Below are 22,085 nucleotides of genomic sequence, written 5' to 3'. Positions count from 1 at the left end.
CACAGCCTGTCAGAGTGGATGAAACAGCCACAGAAACAAATACAATCCCAGGCCCCCTAACAAGTGCCACTGGGGCTGCGGGAGAGCACAGGTCAAAGGAGAGAAGGACAGAGGGTGAGGGCGAATTTGCAGTGGGCTCTGAGGTCCGAGTTATTTGGGACGTGTGATGGGAGAAAGGGAATTTCAGGCAAGAGAAACAGCAAGAGAAAGGCAGGGTGGGATGGGTGGGAACAGAAAAGAATGGATTCAAGTCAAGGGCACGTGAAGTCCAGGGGGCTGGGGTACCGGGTAAGTGGCTGAAGAGGCTAGAAGGGCCTTAGGGCAGGCAGAGCACGGGAGGCCCTGGAGCAGAGGCTGTAGGGAGGGGCACTCACCTCCGTTGTGATTAACAGTGTTAGACTCGACCAGAGCTGTGGCGATGGGCCGGCGCAGCAGGTCGTCATCCTTCTCCAGTTCCGTCTCCCAGAGGGTGGCGTCCCCGTCCTCGCCGAAGTTCTCCTGGGCCACGTGGCCTCCAGGGGACTCCCCGGAGCCATCCTTCTGGCTGAACACTGCCACTCCATACACGCCATTGTAGCTGACGTGGTTGCTGGTGATGTGGGGTAGGCTAGACGACATCATCCACACACCACAGCCCTTATTAGCTGGGACAGTGAAAGGAGCTGGTCACTGAGGCCGAGTGACGGGCGAGGCAGCACCCAGTGCCTCCCCGAGAGGGGAAGCAGGAAAGGTGCTGGCCTAGAGACAAGAGTCCCTGATTTGCAAATGGCCTCGGACAAGTCACTTTACGGCCTGGCTGCAGGCTTCTCCTTCATACAAGAGGGGTAATAACAGGTCAATCTCACAACGGCAATCATTCCATGGGGGTATAAAAGTGCTCTGGGAACTGTCAAGGCCCCATTTCCAGATGAGAAGCACACAAGCCCATGGTGACAGTGCCAAAGGGGCCCTCAGAGCTCATCCAGCCCAACTCCTCCCTGCACAGAGATGGAGGTGGCCTCAGTTTGAGTTCCAGCCCTACCACTTCCTAGCTGTGTGACACTGAGCAGGTTATTGAACCTCTCTGTGCCTCAGCTTCCTCACCTTTAAAATGGGGTTACAGGAATTCCCTGGAAGTCCAGTGGTTAGGACTCCACACTTCCACTGCAGGGGAGCATGGGTTCAATCCCTGGTTGGGGAACTAAGATCACGTAAGCCACACAGTGTGGCCAAAAAATTAATTAAAAAATAAAATGAAATGGGTTTAGTAACTGTACCTACCTCAGAAGGCAGTCATGAGGATTAAATGTGCTAATGCATATAAAGGGCTTAGCAAGAGTCCAGAGCCTGAACGTAGGTTAGTATAATTATTATTATTATTAGAGATGCAGTCCAGAAAGATGGAAGCTTTGCCCAAAATCACAGAATGAGTGAGAACACTTTTCCTTCTACGATTACCCTATTTCTTCCATTATATTTTTAGTTCTCTGGATCAAAAGAAAGGATAAGAGAAGTCAGACGTCCATGTGTGAGAAATTAAATGGCCCTGGCCTTATGCAAGATCCACTCCTGCCTTTTGCTGTTTTAAGTGGGGGATAAAGCTCTCTGCTTTGCTGACCCCATGGGGTCAATCTGGATTAGAAGGTGATTTATGAGAGCTTTGTGCCTTCTATGTGGGTAAGTGGTAGGGTCTATGTGGCTGTGACCTGAGATGGATGCTGTTCTTTAAGATGAGATCTCTGAGGCCCAGGGAAAGGCAGCAACTTTCTCAGGACCCACAGGCTGGAGATGGAGCCTGGGCTGCCTGCCTCCAGGCTGGGCTGGGCCCCAAACCCCTCGCCCAGGAATGTGCCCTCACCGTAGATGGTGTTTCCTTCTAGCAGGCCTTTGCCTTCATCCCCGACAACAACACCATCGGAATAGCCAAAGCAGATGAGGTTGCTCCTGAGGATGGGGACCCCTCCTCGGCGGATGTCCACACCTCCCCACTGATTCTCCTGGATGACATTTTCTATGGGAAGAGGCAGAAAAGAGAGTCAAGAGTCACCTACAGTGCTGGCAACGAGGACTTGGACAGCTGATAGAAAGGCAAGTCTGGACAAAGACACCTAGGCCTTCCCGTCAGCAGTCAGCACCCCGAATCTTGTCTGGTGTTTGACTTTCTAGGGACTTGTCTACTGTCTGCTTTCCTCAAGGGCAACGTTCGTGTCTGTCTTGTGGTCTCCTACATCCCCAGCATCCACTGTACCCAGCGGCCTGGACGACTGATGACTAAGAACAGACTGGCTTTAGAGTCCCTGGACCAAGGCCAGGCAGGACTGTTCTGTCCTGGGGGGCTGTCCTTGGGAGGGCTGAAGCAGAATCCAGCCATTCCCCCACACGCCTGGAAAGGCGCTAGCCTGTCCTTCTCAGCCTCAGCTCTGGACTGACCACAGCCTTCCTCTCCTCTCCCCTCCACCATGTCTCTGGGAGTGAGCGGGCTGAGGAGCCAGAAGTTAGAAGGGGTGTCCTGCGACACTGCTTGCCCCAGCATGATGGCAGGGCAGACTCTCAGCCTCCTGCAACAGGACTGCAATGGCTCATGAGACCTTGTGTGGCTGGCCCCTCCCTGCCTGCCTCTGGGACCCCATCTCATACTCCTTGCCCCTGGCTCACCACACTGCAGTCAAATGAGCAACCTCTGTGCTCCTCAGGCATGCAAAGTCTGTTCCCACAGGTAGGCCCGTGTGGAATCCTCGTTCTTTTCCTGGGCTCCTTCCCATCATCCAGCTTCTGGCTTACATGTCACCTTCTCAGAACGGCCTGCCCTGACCATACAATACTAAATACCCACACAGTTCCTCTATCACTTTATTTTAATTATCTGTAAAGCACTTATCACCCTCAGATATGACTTTCCCTGGGGGAAAAAATGCTTTTGTTTTTTTCCCCTCCTAAAATGTCAGTTCTTGACAGCAGAAATCATGTTTTGTTCACTGCTGTATCCCCAGCTCCCGCATACAGCATGTACTCAAAAAACGTCCAATAAATGAAGGAAGGCTGGATCCAGTCAGGGGGATTCACTGGCCCAATATTTACTGAATCTCCTTAATGTCCTAGGTATGGCTACGCTCTGGGCTGAGGCTACACTGACGTACCAGACAGACTTGATCCTTGCCTTATAGGATACAACAAAAGAGACTGACATTAAACAGATCACAAGAAATTAAGTAAAATGTCCTGCAGAGCAGGCCTACTGGGTAGAGTGAGTGTAGATGTATAATGGGAGGTCAGGGCAGACTTCCCCCAGGAAGTGACACTTAGGCTGAGACTCAAAGAATGAGCAGGAATTGGCCAGGCAGAGGAGAAATGGGGATGGACTACCAGAGCAGGCACAAGCCCGTAAAAGCCAAGAGGAGGGATTCAGACAGTTTGTGTGGCATGAATGTTTCTGACAGTGTTATGTCAGAAACGGCCATCCATTCAGATCCTGTAAGCACCAGGCCTGGCAAAGAGCAGACGCTCTCTCCCTGCCTGATTAGCATGGCCAGTGCATGGAGCCGGCATCCCCAAGTGCTACCCACTATCAAGGAGGCCAGTGTGTCGAGGTGAAGGACTGGGTGGGTGGGAAGCCTGGGACGTTGGCTTGGCTGTGGTCACTGGGGGCTTCAGCTCCAGGCAGTCCCACTCCTACCTGTGATGAGGCCTCTGCCATTCTCATTCACAGCTATGCCGGCTGCGCTGCCCTTGAAAATGTGGTTCCGGCTAGAATGGAAGGAGAAGACAAAAGATGAGACCAGACCTATGTCATGTATCAAAGACAAAGCCCATCCAAGGTGCCTGCCTTCTTTTGTGGGCTTCCCAGATGGCTCAGGTCCACAGGGGCATGAAGCACCTCCTCAAGCCCCAGAAGCCAGGCAGTTAGCAATCTTCAGTTACCACTGACCCCAAATAACCTACAACTATGCCACAGAAGCACATATCATTGTATCCATGTCTCTGCAGCCTCTCTGGACTGTTAGCCACATGTAAACACCATTATTTTGTTTTACTTTTTATTGACGTACAGCTGCTGTACCGTATTATCTAAGTTACAGGTGTACAACACAGTGATTCACGATTTTTAAAGGTTATCCTCCATTTATAGATATTATAAAATATTGGCTATATTCCCTGTGTTACACAATATACCCTTGTAGCTTATTTTATACCTAATAGTTTGTACCTCTTACTCCCCCACCTCTATATTGCCCCTCCCCGCTCCCCACTGGTAACTAGTAGCTTGTTCTCTGCATCTGTGAGTCTGCCTCTTTTTTTGTTATATTCACTAGTTTGTTGCATTTTTTTAGATTCCACATATAAGTGACATCATACAGTATTTGTCTTTCTCTGTCTATTTCACTTAGCATAATGCCCTCCAAGTCCATCCATGTTGCTGCAAATGCAAAATTTCATTCTTTTTGATGGCTGAGTAGTATTCCACTGTGTTTATATACCACATCTTCTTTATCCACTCCTCTGTTGATGGACACTTAGGCTGCTTCCATATCTTGGCTATTATGAATGATGCTACTATGGACACTGGAGTGCATGTATCTTTTTGAATTAGTGGTTTTGTTTTCGGATATATACCTAGGAATAGAATTGCTGGGTCATATGGTAGTTCTATCTTTAGTTTTTGGAGAAACCTCCATACTATTTTCCACAGTGGCTGCCCCAATTTACATTCCACCAACAGTGTACAAGGGTTCCCTTTTTTCCACATTCTTGCCAATACTTGTTATTCGTATAAACACCATTTTAAACAAATGTCATCATGGTGCATGATCACAGGTAAAGTCTTGGTAGTGTCAAGAATTCCTAGGAGGCTGTGTTAAGCTTGTCTGGGAGTGATTTATGTCCCTGAATCAGACTCTGCCTGTAACAAGCCTACTGTCTTCTGTTTGTATCCAGCAGCTACTCTTTAGCTTATTTTCTGTTAACTCAGTCGCCTATCCACTGAATGAAAACATAAAATAATGACATGCCTTATAAGGAGAAAACCAGATTTTAAAAAGAGGGTTTTAAGAACATCAGACAACACATATGTGAAACCCCATGGGTTGGGCTACACACAGCCCTACTACCATGGCAAGGCCTCGTGAATGTGTTCCTTAGAACCAGACACCTGAGCATGTTAAAGGACATGCATTTCTCTCCAGTCTCTCTACCTTGGTTTCTTGCCTGTAAATACAGAGCCAGTCACACCCAGACCCTAGCAGAACTGGGTTATTCCTGGAGCATACACATTTGCTGTTTGTTACTTTTACTACCAGGAATGCTGTGTTCTCCTTCCCTACTGGAGGGGCACCGGCCCCCTCTCTTAGGAGGTGCCCTCCCACTTCCTACCATGCATGCAGCGGAAGGATTTAGATCCAAATATTCACCTGGCTCTTCAGAGCCTAACACAGGGCCTGGCTCCTCACAGAACCCCAGTGATCAGCAGTTGGCTGATAAGTCTTCCCATCTCCTAGGGCAGGGTCCAAATGGTTTACTTCCTTCGGGGGAAGTCAAATGCCAACTGCATCTACATTATGTGTTTGGAGTAGAACAAGGTTAAAAACATCCTTATGTTTTTATTCAGACAGATCTGAAGTATCTGCTTTGATGTGACTACAATTTAATCAGCTGATGGATACTGTGGGCTTCTAGAATTCAGGGTCAGATGTAGTCCTTGGGCAAGGCACGTCTCATCCATATTTCTGAGAGCTGTGCCATAGCAGCAAATGCATGAGTGGTATACTTTTAATACAAATCTCACTTACCTTCAGAAAGGATCCATGGCCACTTGGAGAAACATGTATGTGTGTATACATAGAGTGGGCAGAACAAAGATAAAAGAGGTATCAGAAAACAGTAGGAAAAGGGGACAGATCATTGTTCCAAGAACCAAGGATGGGATATTAACGACAGATGAGCCAGTCTGAGTCCTGTGCTTCCTTTCAGCCAAGGCAAAAAAAGAGAAACACCATAGGTTATATAACTCACCGGCAAAAAAATATGCTGTGGTTTGCCTTATCTAGGCCACTTCAGGGATCTCGAAATTCATTCTGTATCCTCCCACAGATCCCTATCCGCCATCACAGAGAAACATAAAGGAAAAAAGCACAACCTATTCTCTCAAAGCGACTGTTTTAAAAACACAAGACACTGATCTCGTTGTAATATTCCTTGCTCAAAACCCTTCAACAGTTCACCAGCACCCTCAAGTTCTGGGTGTATGGCTGATATAACAAATTACCACAAACTGAGTGGCTTATAACACCACAAATTCATTATCTTCCAGTTTAGGAGGCCAGAAGTCCAAAATGGATCTGATGGGGCTAAATCAAGGTGCCAGCAGACCTGTATTCCTTCTGGAGGCTCTAGGGAAGAATCCATTTATTGTCTTTACCAGCTTCTAGAGGCTGCCCATATTTCCTGGCCTGTGGCTTCATCACTCTGACCTCTGCTTCTGTTGATACATTTCCTTCTCTCTGACTCTGACTCTCCTGCTTCCCTCTTCTAAGGACCCTTGTGATGACACTGGGCCCACCTGCATAACCCAGGATACTCTCCCCATCTCAACGTACTTAGTCACATCTGCAAAGTCTCTTCTGCCTTGTAAGACAGCATATGCACAGGTTCCAAGCATTAGGAAATGGATACATCTGGAGCGCCATTATTCTACCCACCACATTTGGTATTCGAGGTCCTCCGTGCTCCAGCATCAACCCCACTTTGTAGGCTGATCATCTACTCAGCGCCCCCGGGCATCCCATGCCCAGACATACCACCACATTTTTTACACCATTTTCCCTGGACATGCCCCAAATTTCACTGCCCCAGGCCCAGAATGCCTTTTCTATGGCCATAAAATCCACCTCAGCCTTCAAGCACAACTCAAATGTCAGCGCCCCACGTGCCCTGCCCTGACTTGCTCAGCTGAAATTGTGGCTGGGCTCCTTCTGCACCTGCATGAAGACCTATAAAGCATATGCTTTGGTGAGTCTTCCCTCATGGCTCCTGTCCCCAGAAGGAGACTGCATGCTCCATGGAGGAGAGACTATTTGTACACACTTTTTATACTGCTGTTCCTTTACATGGAATAAACCCTCAAATGTGTGTTAAATGAATGACATGCATACATGCAAACCCATACTCTTATCTTAAGGCAATAATGCAAAAGATGGAAAAAGAGCTCTGTGATCACTAATTGTTTTTAGTAAGCTGTCTATAATAGCGAAAAAATAGAGGCCTAACAGTAATAGGTCCCGCAAGCCATGCAGCGTGGCCCAAAAAAAAAAAAAAAAAAAAAAAAAAAAATCCAGAGGAACAGTAATAGGACTGGTTCAAACATGAGGGAATATCAAAACAATGGAACAGTTCTGAAACTGTCCAAAGTGATAAATACAAAGGTTCTGCAACAGCATGGAAAAGTACACATGCAATAATGCAGGGGAAAACTCTCAGAATATATTTGCTGAACATTAATGCCAGATGCCAGTGATTTTTGTAAACTGCAGACATAACTGTGTGGGTCTTCTACTCCAAACCTCAACGTTCAAGCTGCAGTGACCAAAGGATCCAAGATTATCAGGGACAGTCCCAATTTAAGATGTTTTATACTAACGTCACAACTTGTGTCAGACTTTTTCTCAAGTGCCAGTGGGCCGTGTGCTTTTTTACCCCTGAATCTGCTGCGCTCTGCTGCTTTACTCAAGCTGCTTCCTTTACTAGGAATGTCCACTCCCCATCTCCATGAGAGTCCAAAAGCTCTACCTGTATTTCAAAGTCTACCTCCAATGCCACCTCCCAAATGAGGCCTCCTACAGCCCCCTAGTCAGAATGATTCCCCCTCTCTTGGTACCACTTTGATAGTATTTAATCACAGTCTGCGCCATATGACAGATGGGAAGGCAAATCCACAGCCCCTCCCACCTACAGCTTACACCACTGACTGATCACAGCATGCTTTCATGCTGAGGTCAGATGTAGCCTCCAGATCTTAATACAGCATCCCAGGTAGCCAAAATCAACTGACCAGAGTTGTCAGGTGAGTTGAAATCTCTATGTCATTCCTATTTTAGCATTATTTCTGAGCACACATGTCCTCCAGACTAAAATAAGCTCCTAGGGAGCGGAGTCTGCCCTTGTTTACCTTTGTTATCATTATTAGAAGTGCTCAGTAATGTTTGCTAGGCCCCACCTAGTTAACTGGAAGGAAACACAGACACAAAAGCACAGAACACAGATGCAATACCACAAAAGGTTGTGTGACTGAGGTGGGATTATGGGTGAAGTCTGTCTCTTCCCTGCTTGCATCTGTACAGTTGTTTTCATAAACAAAAATGGTTTCAAACGAAGCAAAGACAGAGAGTAGGGAAACACAGAGATCAGAGAGGAAAGAGGGACCATGGGTGAGCAGGATGGTCTGGGTACAGTGGCACATACCTCACGACTGGATTTCCGTGGTACAGGATGTAAATGCCAGCCTCCTTGTTTGAAAAGATTTGATTATTCCGGATGATGCCTTTCCCATTGCCAAGGACAACAATGCCAGAGCGAAGGCCGTGGTGGATCTGGTTACACTGCAAGTGAACACGAGACACCACAGAAGGCAACTCAGACACGCCACTGAGAAGCAGAGTGCTCATTGCTGCCCCACAGCAGGGCCAGGATGAACCAGCAGAGAAAACTACGTTGCTGGAAGATCCCTAGCACAAAACAAAGTGAATGGGCTTCCCCGGTGGCACGGTGGTTAAGAATCTACCTGCCAATGCAGGGGACATGGGTTCGAGCCCTGGTCAGGGAAGATCCCACATGCCGCGGAGTAACTAAGCCCATGCACCACAACTACTGGGCCTGTGCTCTAGAGCCCGCGAGCCACAACTACTGAGCCTGCGTGCACAACTACTGAAGCCTGTGCACCTAGAGCCTGTGCTCCACAAGAGAGGCCACCACAGTGAGAAGCCTGCACACTGCAGTGAAGAGTAGCCCCCGCTTGCCGCAACTAGAGAAAGCCCGTGCGCAGCAACAAAGACCCAACGTCGCCATAAAGTAAAAAAATAAATAAAATTAAAAAAAAAGAAACAACAACAAAAAACAAAGTGAATGGACGCGGCCCTGCCCTCTCTGCACAGGTGCACACGTTGACACCTGTGAGGCAGACTCCTAAGAGAGGAGTCTTCCCCACCCAGACTCTTGGGACGTAGTTATGCTGGCACTTCCTGCTGAGGGCTCCTGCCCTTCATCTGCAATGCACACTACTTAAAATTTCTGAGCCTCCAAGGAGTCCCCAAAACACACGATCATTGGCTAGGCCATGTCACCCCAGGGCCCAGGGCGCCCACCTCTCAGAAGGGGGCAGTGCCCCAGTACATGGGAACTTTGGCTAAGCGCAGTCCCAAGGGGCCACCCAGGGAAGGAGTGGGTCACTGGCTTCTAGTCTTCCCTTCTCATTCGGGGAGGATCTGTGGAAGGTACAGCCCCAGGGAGCTTAGGTGTCCCATGAGGCATGAGGTCACCAGGTGTACGAGCTATAACGACCCTTGGAGATTTTCATACCGTGCAAATGGGAAACAGGCCCAGGGTCATATAGTATGTTTGTGGCAGGGCCGGATCTGAAACCTAGTTTTTCTGTTTCCCAGTCAGTTAGTTGCTTTTGGACAGTGATGAAAATTTTAGGTTATAATAAATTATAATAAAATTGTTTCACTCTGATTGCTAATTTATAGCCTAAATACAATCCTATATTTAAACCAAAAAGCTAGTTGTTTCTCTTCCAAAATTATTTAATGGAAACAAAGTTCTAGTTTGCTTTAAAGTGTTTCATGCTGCAAGCTCTCCTATTCTCACTCACTTTTCAGATTTTCCCCTGAAGGATTTGGCAGACTCACCAGAGTAACCTGGTGCCTACAGAAGTCCCTCACAGGGTTGAAAAGCACAGGGAGAGAGGTGTAAGCAATGGTATTTCTATCCTGCACTGTTTCACAAAGGCAGGTAATACTCCCTTCCCCCTCCACCTGCTAAACTGTCCTGTCCCCCCATCCCTGGGAAGGCAAACTCCTCTCATCTCTCTGGCAACAGTGGCAATAATCTCCTAAGCCAAGGCCATGCATCAAGTATCAGCTGCACGGCAGAAAGAGTGAGAGGAAGGGGCCGGCAGAGGACACTGGCCAGGCATGTCTCTTGAAATATCGTTAAGAACTTGCCTTTCTCTGCATTTGCAAGGGCAGTCTAGATATACTGGGTTAAGAACATCCACCCTGAGTCAGACTGCCTGGATTCAAAGGCCAGTGCTAGCACTAGATGTGTGATTTAGGGCAAGGTCCCTAGTGTCTTTGTGCCTCCGTGTCTTCACCTATGAAATGGGAATAATAATAATTCTATCTCACAGGGTTGTGTGAGAGTTAAACCATGATTAAATAAATATATACCAAGTGCTTAGAACAGCATCTGGCATATAATAAGCACTATGTATAGGATGGATATTATTTTTCCAAGCCCATAAAAAGTCCACTATGTTTCTCAATTTCTGGGAAACCTGTCTCTCAGAGAAGGCTGGAGCAAAACTATGGGGCAGGTCTTTCATGTCACTGGTCTCACATTCTAGGATTTTAAGTAGTTTTCACACTGGCTAAGATCAAACTCACTATGGCCTCACGATATCCACGAAACAAGTTATCTTCAGAATAAATATCCTACGTGTCCTTTTAATAGTAAAGAATGAACTAATTTGTTGTTTTATTTTTGATCCAAGTGTCTTTCATGGCAGACATATCTTTATTCTTACCGAACTCAAAGCCCACAAGAGCATATCAGGGCTGAGGGAGGGAAGGTCCTGTGAATTTCCCTGTCTATCCAGTCCTCCTCCTTGCTAGGGGAGACTGCAGGGACGTACGTGGCTTATGCAAAGTCACTCTCAATACTTGGAGAAAGAGACCCAGAGTCACAAGGACACACAGAGAAAAGGGCAGGAACTACCTGCAAACAGGAAGCAACAGAAATTCAAGATGGCAACATTTGCTTAAACATCCTCAGAAAAGGTTTCTGAGTACCAAGAGCCACCCTGAAAGGGCAAGAAGATGGAGGAAGTACCAGAATGAGAGGGTTGGACTTTTTCCGGATGTCTACGCCGGCCTCCGCGTTGTCATAAATGTTGTTGCCGGCGATCAGGCCTCCGCCCTCCAAGCGAAGAAAGATGCCTGACGCTCTGCAGTGGTGAATGTGGTTCCTGAGCATGATGATCTAGGCAGAGAAGAGAGAGCCATTCATTTTCCTGTCACAAAGGTATTTTAAAAAACTGCTTGGGGAATACCTGAGTCTTCCTTCCCGTCTGGTCCGTGCAGTTCTACCTGATGCCAGACCAGCCACTCTCCGCCGTGTGCTCATGGGGACTGAGCCGTTTCCGTGTCCTTCCTGGCTTTGCCCTACAGGCACTGCACCAACCTCACGCCAGTTCTTTACTAAAACCTGGATGGAAGCCTGGCCCTGAGCTCCACATTCACAGCCTCTGAGCAGGATAAATAACTGGATGACGGCATGGAAAGGATGTTGGAGAAGGTGGGATTTAGTGGTCTGCAAACTCTACATGCAGTACAGTTACGTGAAGATTTCCAGTGGTCCAAGGGCACAGCTACTTTGAATGGAATTGAGTGCCAGATCCAGCACTTCCACACACGCCTTTGCTGAACTTCACCTGCCTGAGGAAGCACCTGAGGGTAAAGTACCTCGTAGGCTGTCCTCTCCCACCTTCCCTTTTGCTTTCCACTTTTAAGACAAATACCCATTCTTGCCCGCTCTGCATCTCTTTTGCTGTATTATTATCCTGGGGTGGAAAAACCAATGGAACTCCAAGCTAAGAGACAATTGCAAGTGTTGGTATAAGATAAAGAAGCCTCTTTAAAACAAGGTACCATAACTCAGTAAACAGCTTATTAAGGGGATGCACTGCCACTTACATTCTCTTTTTAGCAATACTAAAAATCTAGAATACATATTGTTTTAAACAACTATGTATTAACAATGAAATGTACTACGTTAAGGTAAATTGTGTACTAACAATAAACACTGTACTACATTAGGATAAAACTCTGGGAGGGGTAAAGTATAATGGAAGTACAATTTCAAGGAGAAGCTTTCTGCTTAGAATGGGGAAAGTTGGAAAGAACATTGCTCCCACACTTACAACAAGAAGATTCAAAAACATAACCTTTCTTGAATCCATCAGCGAGCTGAGGTTGCAGGACAACCAACTAGCCTGGAATCTAAGGGAACAGGCACCTTCAAGGACACGAGATGTGAGCACTTGTTTGTCTGAAAAGACACATGCCATACTGGCCAGTAAGAAGAGTTCAGCTAACCGTTTCCATGAACTGTTAAAGGCCAGCTGTTAACTAGTGAGAGCACAGAAGCCCCAGGAGCAGCTGCATCTATTCACTTCTCCATGGACCTCGCCAGGTGCTCATGGAGAAAGACTGAGGGCAGGACGAGAGACGGGAGACAGCCTCCCTCCTGGTGGGCGCTTGGGGAAAGTACAGCCAGTGTGGGAAAAGTACAGCCACTGTGGGAAAAGCACTAAGCCCCTCCTGTCCCAAAGAACAAGCCTTAAGCAGCTGGGGGAAGGGCAGCAAACCCTGTGGCTCTCAAGGGAGGGAACAGAAAAAACATTAACGCTTTACCCCTGAGGGAGGTGGGAGGAAGATATCTTGGGCCTCGATCATTAGAGCCCCCCTAGTGCTGAGGGGTGAGGCAGGACCACTGAAAAGGGCCTAGTGCCAAGGTCCTAAATCCACCGACACAGCACCTTCCTAGGACTAAGGATAAACGCAGACACGAGAGGCTCCCTATCACCCACTGTTGCCACCAGGCTGGCCAGCCAGAGCCATGGCAGTGGCCTGCTGCTGGGAGGGGCAAGAGCACGGAGGAGCAGATGCAAAGGGAAGAACTAAAACAGAAAAGTCCACTGGCAAACCAGCCAAAGTAATGCAGGAGGAACCAGGAGCCTGTGGTTCACTGAAGGTAATCGTAACAACAAAATCCAAGCGTCACAGAAGAGGCATGCCCATTCCCACACATAAACACCATTTACCTCTGTCTCCACCGTCTATACAAGATACCTCACTTCCAACTAAAAATTACCAGATACCCAAAGAAGCAAGAAAAAAAAAATCAAGGTCAGTGATACTTTTCTTCATTCCCTCTGCCAGCCTCTACCCTCTCGGGAATGTTCTGGAGGGCAGAGGTAGGGCAGTTGCCCTCTGGCCATTGGATCAAGGGCTTGCTCCTGGCCACAGGGACCAGCTCAGTAAGCCGGCACTCCCGCCCACAGCTCCCCACTTGTATTAATGCCATTTGATATATGTGTTCCCGGAAGCTGCGTACTCATGAGACACCACGGGTTGTTTTAGTCAAAAGCCAGCCAAAATCAGCTTTTCAGGTTCCTTTTTGGAGACTCACTAGGAACAGTTGGCTGCACAATTCCTGCTACAAGTTCCCTGGGGGCAACAGTTCCAGAGGGCTACAACGAAAGCTGTTTAACTTTTTGTCTCTCCTTGTCCATGACTCCAATTACCACCTGCTCCCAAGTCTGCATGTCAGGGCACATCTCTCTTCAAAGCTCCAGCCCCCCGTAACCAGATGGCACCTCTGCCTGATGTCACTGATGCTCCAAACTCAACGTGCCCAGAACTGCACTCAGCATCTTTCTCTCCACATCCTAACCTTCTCGGCTTCTCAGTTCCTGCCTTTGCCTCAGCCACTCGCACCAGAAATCTAGGCCACATAACCTCGACCACTCCCCTCCCGAGGTTCTCCTCGCCACCTCTCCTGACTGCCCTGTTCCTCCTCTCCATGTACGGACCCTAATTATCCACTGCCCCACACTGATTGTGTCTCCAGTCTTGTTCCCCTCCACTCCATTCCACACAAAGCTGACCGAGCTTTCCAAGTGCTTTGCCAATATTATGGCACTGGATCCTCACAAACCCCCCAGTCGAAGAAGTGGGGCAGTATTTCCATTTCACACGAGAGGAAGGTAACGTTCACAGTGAATTAGAGGAGAAGTGAGACTCAAACCTAGGAGCTATGTCATGCTTCCTTCTAAAAGGCCATGTCTTTCCTCTTAGAAGCCTTTCCCATCCTGAGCTGTTACTGTCCTTGGTGCCTGAGGGGGTTGCAGGTACAAGGCGCTGATGGCATGCAGAGCAGGATGATCCATTCTTAGTATGAAGTCCATACATCTCAACGGGGCTTTCTAGGCCCTGGGCAAGGTGGATTCTGCTTACCTCCCCTGCTCATTTTCCAACGGTCCCCACCACACTGCTGAACTTGGCCTCACATCCAGGCCCCAGCACAGGATGTCTGCTGCCTGAACCCTCACTGTGCACCTCCTTTTCACCACACGCAGCCCATTTTCCTTGGTTCTCCTCACCTCATCCTACTCAACTTAGACATCTCCTCGTCTGGGAAGCCTTCTCAACTACCCACACAGTTTGGATCACAGGCAGCGATCACGTCTCCCAAAATTATCTTGCATCCAGGCTAAAGAGCCCTTGTTCCTTCTACTAGGAGTTGGGTGACATATTTGAGAAGCAGCATAACATAGAGAAAGGAGGTAGAAGACCTGGGTTCTAGTCCCCATTCTGTTTGGCCTCTAACCTGCTGTGTGATCCTGAGTGAGTCACCTTCCTCCCTAGGCCTACTTCCTCTTCTGTAAAATGGGAAGAATAGTTTCTGCCTCATCCAAATCAGATGATGGACATGAGGCAAGCGTGTGTTATAAGATTAAAAGATGATTTTTTAAAAAAATGCATACTAGCACCATCCAAGCCCTCCTGCGTACAGCCACTGAAGCCCTCTCACCACTCAAAAATCATGTTCCTTGTGACCCAGCGAGGCCTCATGGGTCTGTACAGTAAGCCTTATGACAGCACCTTGTTATTATGTATACGTCGCACCTTGCTATTATGTATACATCGCACCGCATAAGTCAGGTTCCGGAAGATGTTTCCTTCCATCTTGGCTCGGCCATAAGAGCAAACGAAGACGCCTCCCTTCCCGTCCCGGAACAGGCACTTGCGGATGAGGCAGCCCTGCACAGAGCTGGCCAGCGCCATGGCCTCCCTGTCCTTCTGCAGCTCCTGGTGTAGTGAGTTCAGTACCAGGCAGCTGGGCAGCTGGATGGATGCTCCCGGCAGTGGTGGGCCCAAAAAGGAGCCCCCCAGAACTGGCCGCGGTCCCTGCACTTGGTAGGACAGTCTGTACGTGAGCTGGTCCTCATCCTCATCCTCACCGCTGGGACTCAGGCCTCCATCGCTGCTGTCTGGGGTCCGGGCCACCCCTTCCCCATCGCTGCCCACCTCTGCCTCCTGTGAGCCAGCCTTGGGGGAGCCAGTTGCTGGGCTGGTAGGGCTCTGGCTACCCTCAATGACAATGCCACAGGTTCTTGGGCTCCAGGCCTGGTCCCTGCTTTCCAGGTCCAAGGACATTAAAGAGTCAGAGTCCTCTGTTGGGAGCACGCTGGGAGAGGACCTGATAAGCCCTAAGAGATGCGTGTAGGCCCAGTTGTTCTCTGAGGATGGGTGGCCCTCAACAGTCACAGAGTTGTTTTCACTGCCCACAAATTCACAGTTTTCCAGGACACACAGGGGCACATTGTGCAGAAAGATATGGGTGTTTTTGAAGGTGCAAAACTTCACTTGGCAGGTGCCCGGGCCATGGACCTGGATGTGTCCATTCTCAAAGTTGCAGTTGTCAAACTGGACGTGACCTGAAGTTGTCTGGGGAACGAAAGAGAGAAAGTGGGTGTAACAGGGATAAGATCTGTTTTGCTAGTCAGAGCTCTAACTGTTCTGTAAGGGGATGGCACCTGGAAAGGCCATCTGTCCTGCTGGTCATGTTCCCTTCCCCACAGGGCAAGGGTCTTGCCAGCCCCAGGAGGAACCAGGAGCTGCTGTGCATCAGAAGGAGGATCATTTGGAGCTGCCTTCCCTTCCCTCCTTCCAATCCCAAAGGGCAGGAGACAAGAGTGGAAACGGATAATGGCAGAAAAGTTCACTTTCTGGAGCAGAGCCCTTCCCCAAACCCTCAAATCTCAAGTAAATTTCACCAGTGCTCATGAAGCGCTTAGTGAGAATAAAGAGTTTGGCATGGGGGGTGAGAGGTAACATGGAGAAGGGGGAAGATGCTGAATGCTCAGAGGGATGCTGTGTGAAATGGAATCGACTCAATACTGGAGATGAACCAGGAGACGGTCGCTCAAGGGAGAAATGATGGGGGAGAGCTTTGGATTCTCACAAACACAGGAACTGGCTGGGATGTGAGCCCAACTTTACCAAGCCCTCTGATGGGTGAGGGTCCCACGTGGTGTCTCGGTTACACGGAGACTGTGTCCCACCAGGTGGTGTTCCTCCGGGTCTCTCCTTCCAAAGCACTAACCCTTCATTCAAATTCTCCCTTGGCCCTGCGAGCCTGCCTCCACCTGAGCCTGCAGCCCTGAGGTTCACCATATAGGCCAGTCTGGAGTGTGGAGTCAGGACAGAGCTGGGCAAAGCCAGAGGGCTGACAGAGGCCAGGGTGGGCCAGGAGGGGCTGAGCTCTGCTGGGGCTGGGCCAGCAGTGGGAGGCCCAGACACAGGTGCTGGGAAAGTCTGAGTGGGAACTGGTGCTGGTGCAGAACTACGTACGGCAGGAGACAGCAGGCCACATCCCTAAAGAGGGGGACAAGGTGTACTGCCGTGACCGGGTGAGTGCCCTGAGCAGTGGCTAAGAGTGCGGGCTCTGGGGTCCAGCTGCAGGGCCCAGCTCCCAGCTCTGCCTCTTCCAGGTGTGTTATCTCGGATAAACACATCACTTATCTAAGCCTGTTTCTCTGTCTGCAACACGGGGCTCACGAACTAACAAAGCACCAGGCACGGAGCCATGCACAAAGTTGGCACGTGAGAAAAGCCAGCTGTTATCATCTGGGGTCAAGGGACGTGGAGAGCAGAGAGTTCTCTGGGGTGGGGGTACTACTCAGCCCTACGGAACAGCCCACCTGAGACCCTCAGCCTTCCAGGCCTGACGGAGAAGACCAGCCACTCTGCATTCCTGAAAAAGAGTTGCTTCTGGATTCCACACCAAGCTCCATGAGATGTACTTGAACCATAAAATGAGGTAGTAGTGTCTCATGATCCCACTTAGTAATCCCTGGACAATTTTACATTCTCTAGCAGTGACCTCCCTTGAGAGCTTGTCCCAGAACTTAACTCCCCTTAACCTCTCTAGTTCTTCCCTATGGCTAACCTAACTTTTTCTTGTTGCAGTTTAAGTCTATTTTCTCTTACTTGGTCCTCTCTGTAGAAAAACCCTGGCTCTCTAGAGACGCAGAGGCATTGCTAGAGTTCTCCTCAGAAGTCATAAAAAACGGCTGTGAAGTCACCCTGGCCTTTGCATTTTTCAGGCAAGGTCATCCTAGCCCCCTGTCCTGCTTTTAGTTAAAAGACAAGCATGGACTGAGCACTAATATATGCCAAGCACTAAGCCAGATGGTGGGCTGGGCTACAAAGTCTACGGCCAGGACCCACCCCTTGAGGATCTGCAGCTGCGCTTGTGAGGGGGAAGTGGAGGCTGAAGAATAAATGACTATGAAATGTGGAAGGTATGGAAACAAACCGTTCTTCCAGATCTGCAGATGAGCACAGAAGGACTCCATCGGTTCTTCTGAAATGTTCTAAGTAGCAAACAGCCTTTTAAGCTTCCAGGGAAGGCAGAACAATGTAATTTCAAAAGGGGTTAGACTCAAAGGCCTGGATTTGAGTTCTAACCTCACTAATTATCCACTTGAGAGTTACTCAGCATCTCTGAGCCTCAGTGTCCCTCATCTGCAAAATGGGGACACACCTACTCTGTCTACCACAACTGTTTGTTGTGGGGATCAAATGAGGCCACAGATGGAAAGTCACCTATCTTATGATTACAGGCTTTGGACCCTACCTCTGTCCCTTACAAAGTCTGAGACCCTTGTTGAGGCTCCATCTGCTCATCAATAAAGCCAGCTGACACTACCCATCTTAATCACGGCTGTAAAGCACGTGGCTGGCAAAGAGTAAGTGCGTCGTAAGTGACTGGTGGCATAATGATCATTATGAACGTGAGAGACAATTTGGTTGTTATTGGTAGACAGTGGCAATATAATTTTTGTTGACTAGGTACAAAATCCATGTGTCACAATCAGTTTCTAGGCAATGCAGCTCCTGGCAGTCTACAGCTATTAGTTCTAGACTGTTCTGCCAGAAGCTACCAACATCCCAACACATGCTTGTCTTTGGAAACAACTGCTCTGTTCCTAGAAGGAATGTGTTCTCCTGATATTTCCTGACCCTCTCTCCAGTCAGCCTTGGCAAAAGCCTGACCTTCCTTGACCCTCCACAGAGTGGGGCTACTGTGCTGAAGGTCACTGGCCTGCAGAGCCCCCCTCTTTGGCCATCTCTCTGGGAACGCTGCCTGTTCTCTGCTTCCTGTCACTATGTGGCATGTGGCATGCTCCCGGAACCTGGCTGCTCTACCTGTGGTCCCAGTTGGTCCAGGTTGGAAAGGAAGAAGTACAAAACAATTTTGGCCTCCAGTGCAAGGCTCATTTATTTTAAGTACAGTTTTTTCAGGAATAAAGCAGAATATTGATCTCTACTGATCCCTGTGCCTCTTTCTCAACTGGTACAGAACTCAGAGGAGTGTGTTATAGGACTAATGACTGAACTCTCTCTCTTTTTTAATTCCAACAAAAAAAGGGTTACAAACCCACTGAGAAGAGGGCAAGGCTCAGGGTCAGGCCGGGAGAGGCTATCCATCTGAGGGAGACACCCACCTTAAACATGAAGGGTGAGAACCAGGCTGGCATGAAGACGAGGTTGCACAGGCGTGTGGTTGAGCACTGCTGGTCAATGCTGGCTAGCAGGGCCACTTCGCCCAACTTCCCGTGGCCTACGATCTCCACGGGCACCTTCAGGATAATTTCACCTTGCTCTTCGTGCAGACCTGGGAACAGCAGGATTCGGTCAAATAGGCTGGACATGGCCAGGGCACTGCCTAGGCTGTGAAACTCATGGCCTGGCCCGACACTCAGGGTACGACGTGTCCTCCTCCGGCGAAATAGAGAAAAGCAGACAGAGGTCTCCAAGATCGCGGCATTCTTGGTCCACATCTTGGAGGCAAGGTAATGCTGCTTGAAGGCCTCCCTCCAAGACTCAGGTTCCACATCAGGCTGGTTGGGCCAGTTGGGGTGGCGGCACTCGGTGTAGCCCAGATACAGCTGCCGCCAGCGAGTCCTATCAAGACTGAGGATCAGTTCATACCAGGCCCTACACACTAGGCTGCAACGGCCCAAGTCGGGAAGGGGCAAGTAGGCCAAGATCATGCGCCACAGCTCCAGGGGGAGGCTGCCAGCCTCCATCGTCACCTGGGAGACAGACACAGAACAAAAGAGGTTTTTGTCTACGCTGCTTACAGTCCCCCTTCTTAAAATATCCCCTGCCTTCTGACCCCAGGGGTGAACAGGCACCTAGGCCCAGCCAACCACAGGACTCCACCCACTGAGTCAGAATCCTTCCCTGGGATTTTTCTACCTGCAATCAGCAGGGAAAACTTTCTTTTCTCTTAAAGACACTATAAAGATATGACCCTGGAACTGCTGGCAGCCACGTTCCCTACCTTATGGATAAAACCTTGTGTTACCAAAGCCAAGGAGAAATGAGGAGATGAAAGATGAAAATTGAAAAAGAGAAAGAAACATAGTGAGTATGTGTGTATGTGTCCTGGCGGTATGATTCCAGATTCCTGAAGATGCCCTGGAATCTTCAGTTTTCCCTCAAGTCTGTGAGGTAACTCAATGGCCTTCTAATAAATTCTCTTTCTGCTTAAGCTGGTTTGATTTCAATTTCTGTAACTTGTAGCTAGGAGTCTGGACTAATACAGAGGGAACCCACCTTTGGCTGTTACTGTCCTAGAGCTGTCTCTACTCATCACGGATCAAATCCTCATGGGAGGCAACGTCAGGAAAACTGCTGCTGAGGTTTCTGGTCCTGGCTCTGCCACTGGTTACTCATGTAACCCTAGTGTCCCAAGCATCTACTGGGCTAGCTGCCCAACCATCTGCTCCCATGATTTTTTTTGGGAAAATATCCCTCCCCCCACCAACAGTTTACACCACTTGCTTATAGAGGTAGGGCTTTCCGCAGTCCTGTGTGTGGAATAACACTACCCAGACCCCTGGCTGCAAATGACTGAACTCTGGATGGCTCCACTGGGCCACTGAGATCTTTAGGGGAATGTGAGTTGCAATTCTAGAATCAGATTGACTTCTTTCCTGAATGGAGGGGAATGAGTGGCTTGTTTCCTAAGCTATAAACTCAGGAACAGTTGTCTGTGACCATTTTCTCTGGGGGCAAGGGAGGGTGGAAGCAGAAGAAGCTGGTCTGCATTGAGAGGAGGATGAATGAGAGACACAGAAAGAAGCAGAGAAAAGGGCAGAAACAAGGGGCATCCCAGTGTTTCTCCAGCACTGCAGGTCACAGCTCCAGTCTAACTCTCAAAGCTCAGCTCCATCCTTGCCTTTTGAATCCCTTCAGCTACCTCTGTACTCTTCTAGCAAATTCTTTTTGCCTAAGCTGGCTTCACTGCATTTCTGTTGTCTACACCTAGTTTAAGCTCTATCAGTGTCAGTTTCCCCACCTAAAAAACAAGGCGGCTGAATTAGATGACCTAGAGCAACTTCCAAGTCTGAACCCTGTAAGGTCTCTAGACAACTAGAAACTAAAACTGGAAACAGGGCCGACTCCATCACTGACTTTAATAATCAAGTTGTCCACCTCTCCAGGGCCTCAGTTTTCCCCTCAATTTTATAAAAATGATGATCAAACTTGTCAGCCATTAGCCCCAAGAAGGCTAAAAACACAGATGTGTGATTACATCTGATAGAAATTCTAAGCCTCCTCCAGACAGGTATGGCTTTAACTCTACAGATCAGTATCAGAGCCCAGATATGCAGGTTCTTCCATCATGATCACCCAGTGAGACTTTATGAAGTTCTCAGTAGCACTGGAGAAGAACTGGCTCTGCACTGGTAAGCATGATGTAGAGAGGAAAGAAAGGCTGGGCTCCTGATACTGTAACTGCCCCAGGCAAATGCAATTTTACTCATGGTGGTTTCTGTGACACCCGTGTCTCCTGTTCCTCATCCCTTCTTTAGCCACACCTTCTCAGCCTTTTAAGGAGAAGAATGTTTTTCTATCCCTTCTCTAACCGTTCTCTAGCTAAGTGATCACATTCATTCCCTTAATTTCAACTACCAGTGTAAATTCAGGACCTCAAAATCTGAATTTCCAGCCCCAGCTGTCTCTTTCAAGCTCCATACATGAATACCCAATCGCTGGCCAGATGTTTCTACCTGAATGTTCCACAGACACTAAAAACTCAGCATCATATCCAAAATGGAACCTCACCTTCCAATTTAGGCCATGACAGAATTCCTAGAACTGGATTCTCCCGCCTGCCACAAACGAGGCAACAGAATACATGCTCTCAGGCACTGAATAGCAAGCCACACAGGACTGTGATCTTAGAGGGCAAGGAAACAGGAGGAAAGTGCATGACTGCTCCAGCTGTCATCTTGGGGCACCTTCTCATTGTGGGGTAGGGAGATGGAGCCCAGGCAGAGTGATAGTCTACTGAGCAGGCAGATTTGAGTTCTGGGCTGAAGTGGCTGAAATCTGCCAGGCAGGGTACCCAGAGGGCGTGAGCGACACAGCGTGGGGGTGGGTTTGGCAGGCAGTTTCTTGGCTGAAAGCTGGACCACACATGTACAGGGTGGGACTTCCACAGACCTAGTAGAAATTGCCTTCTCTGGGGTAAGTGGTGATACTAGAGATCAAGCAGAGCTGGGAGATCATGGAATTCCACCCAGAATATGGAGCATTCATACTGAGACTCAGAAAGGATGTGCCATGGGAATAAATTCAAATCAGAAGAATACAGTCAAGCTTCATAGGATCAAAGGGTTCTTCCAGTAACTTATGCCTGCTAGAATGAAATTTAACAGTCCTAAAAAAAAAAAAAAAAAAAAAGAAAAAAAA

At 48.7% G+C, this 22,085-nt stretch overlaps 1 protein-coding gene across 3 annotated transcripts in view; it reads right to left on the bottom strand.

Moving 5' to 3' along the window:
- FBXO10 (F-box protein 10) overlaps positions 1–22,085 on the bottom strand; it is a 76,867-nt gene that overhangs the window by 21,102 nt on the left and 33,680 nt on the right. For all 3 annotated transcript variants that reach the window (XR_003001730.1, XM_024734419.1, XM_024734420.1), the window contains exons 3-9: positions 18,824–19,414; positions 14,937–15,758; positions 11,077–11,226; positions 8,431–8,567; positions 3,653–3,723; positions 1,838–1,990; positions 375–644 (exon numbers count right to left, since the gene is read on the bottom strand). Coding sequence is in view for 2 of the 3 variants with exons in the window: in XM_024734419.1 (XP_024590187.1) it covers positions 375–644; positions 1,838–1,990; positions 3,653–3,723; positions 8,431–8,567; positions 11,077–11,226; positions 14,937–15,758; positions 18,824–19,408 (2,188 nt within the window). In the remaining variant the exon portion in view is untranslated. The remainder of the gene's footprint in view (positions 1–374; positions 645–1,837; positions 1,991–3,652; positions 3,724–8,430; positions 8,568–11,076; positions 11,227–14,936; positions 15,759–18,823; positions 19,415–22,085) is intronic.

Source organism: Neophocaena asiaeorientalis, unplaced genomic scaffold (genome assembly GCF_003031525.2).
Source record: "Neophocaena asiaeorientalis asiaeorientalis breed wild unplaced genomic scaffold, Neophocaena_asiaeorientalis_V1.1 scaffold192, whole genome shotgun sequence".
In the NCBI taxonomy this organism is placed as follows: Eukaryota; Metazoa; Chordata; class Mammalia; order Artiodactyla; family Phocoenidae; genus Neophocaena; species Neophocaena asiaeorientalis.
This window is presented reverse-complemented; position numbering and strand designations above follow the sequence as displayed.